Source organism: Gadus macrocephalus, chromosome 13 (assembly GCF_031168955.1).
Source record: "Gadus macrocephalus chromosome 13, ASM3116895v1".
Classification (NCBI taxonomy): domain Eukaryota; kingdom Metazoa; phylum Chordata; class Actinopteri; order Gadiformes; family Gadidae; genus Gadus; species Gadus macrocephalus.
Genome location: NC_082394.1, coordinates 3,367,263 through 3,368,286, shown reverse-complemented (window position 1 = coordinate 3,368,286; position 1,024 = coordinate 3,367,263). Strand labels below are relative to the sequence as shown.

The 1,024-nt window shown below is 55.7% G+C and overlaps 1 protein-coding gene across 1 annotated transcript in view; it reads left to right on the top strand.

Annotated features, from left to right (window-relative positions):
* Positions 1–1,024, top strand: part of LOC132470954 (T-complex protein 11-like protein 2) — a 6,691-nt gene that overhangs the window by 3,576 nt on the left and 2,091 nt on the right. The window contains 1 exon segment of the mRNA XM_060069917.1: positions 522–711. Coding sequence (XP_059925900.1) covers positions 522–711 — 190 coding nt within the window.

Here is a 1,024-nt window from a genome sequence, read left to right as displayed (position 1 = left end):
TATATATATATATATATTATATATATGTATAATTTTGCAGCAGTCAAAATGTTAGCCGAAAAAATGGTTTCACAAATTAATTTGCTAACATTTTGACTGCTGAATAGTTAGAGTTTGTATAATCTGTAGATCATATCATTTACACGCATATTTACAAACATTACGCAACAACATTTAATCTAAAATTAATTATGTGGCAGTTGGATTTAAAGGCAGTTGGATCAGCCTCAGGTGGATCAGCCTCAGGTGGACCGGCCTCAGGTGGATCGGCCTCAGGTGGATCGGCCTCAGGTGGATCGGCCTCAGGTGGATCGGCCTCAGGTGGATCGGCCTCAGGTGGACCGGCCTCAGGTGGATCGGCCTCAGGTGGATCAGCCTCAGGTGGATCGGCCTCAGGTGGATCGGCCTCAGGTGGATCGGCCTCAGGTGGACCGGCCTCAGGTGGATCGGCCTCAGGTGGATCAGCCTCAGGTGGACCAGCCTCAGGTGGATGTAACGTCCGTTGGGTTCGGCGGGTCTGACCCGTGTCTCTCTCTAGGGAGGCCGACCTGAAGGGGGCGCTGCAGGCCGTGGGGGAGCAGGTGCTGGTCCTGGTGGCCCCGGCCCTGGAGGCCCTGGACGGGCCCCCGCTGTCCCAGCAGGGCCAGGACGCGCTGAGGGGCCAGATAGCAGACCTCTGGAGACCATCCAACCCCATCCGGACCCTCATAGGTCAGAGGTCACACACCTGCTGTGCTCACTCCCCCCCATCACTGAAGGGTCAGAACGACAGGCCTCAATCCGCTAGTGGGCTAACCAGGAAGGCTAACCAGCCTGACCGGGGAGGCTAACCTGGTAAGCTAACCAGGTAGGCTAACCAGGCTAACCAGGTAGGCTAACCAGCCTGACCGAGGAGGCTAACCTGGTAGGCTAACCAGGTAGGCTAACCATGCTATCCAGGTAGGCTAACCATGCTATCCAGGTAGGCTAACCAGTAGACGCCGTAGTGCCAGTAGGTTCCGTAGTGCGCGACCCAGCGTGATGC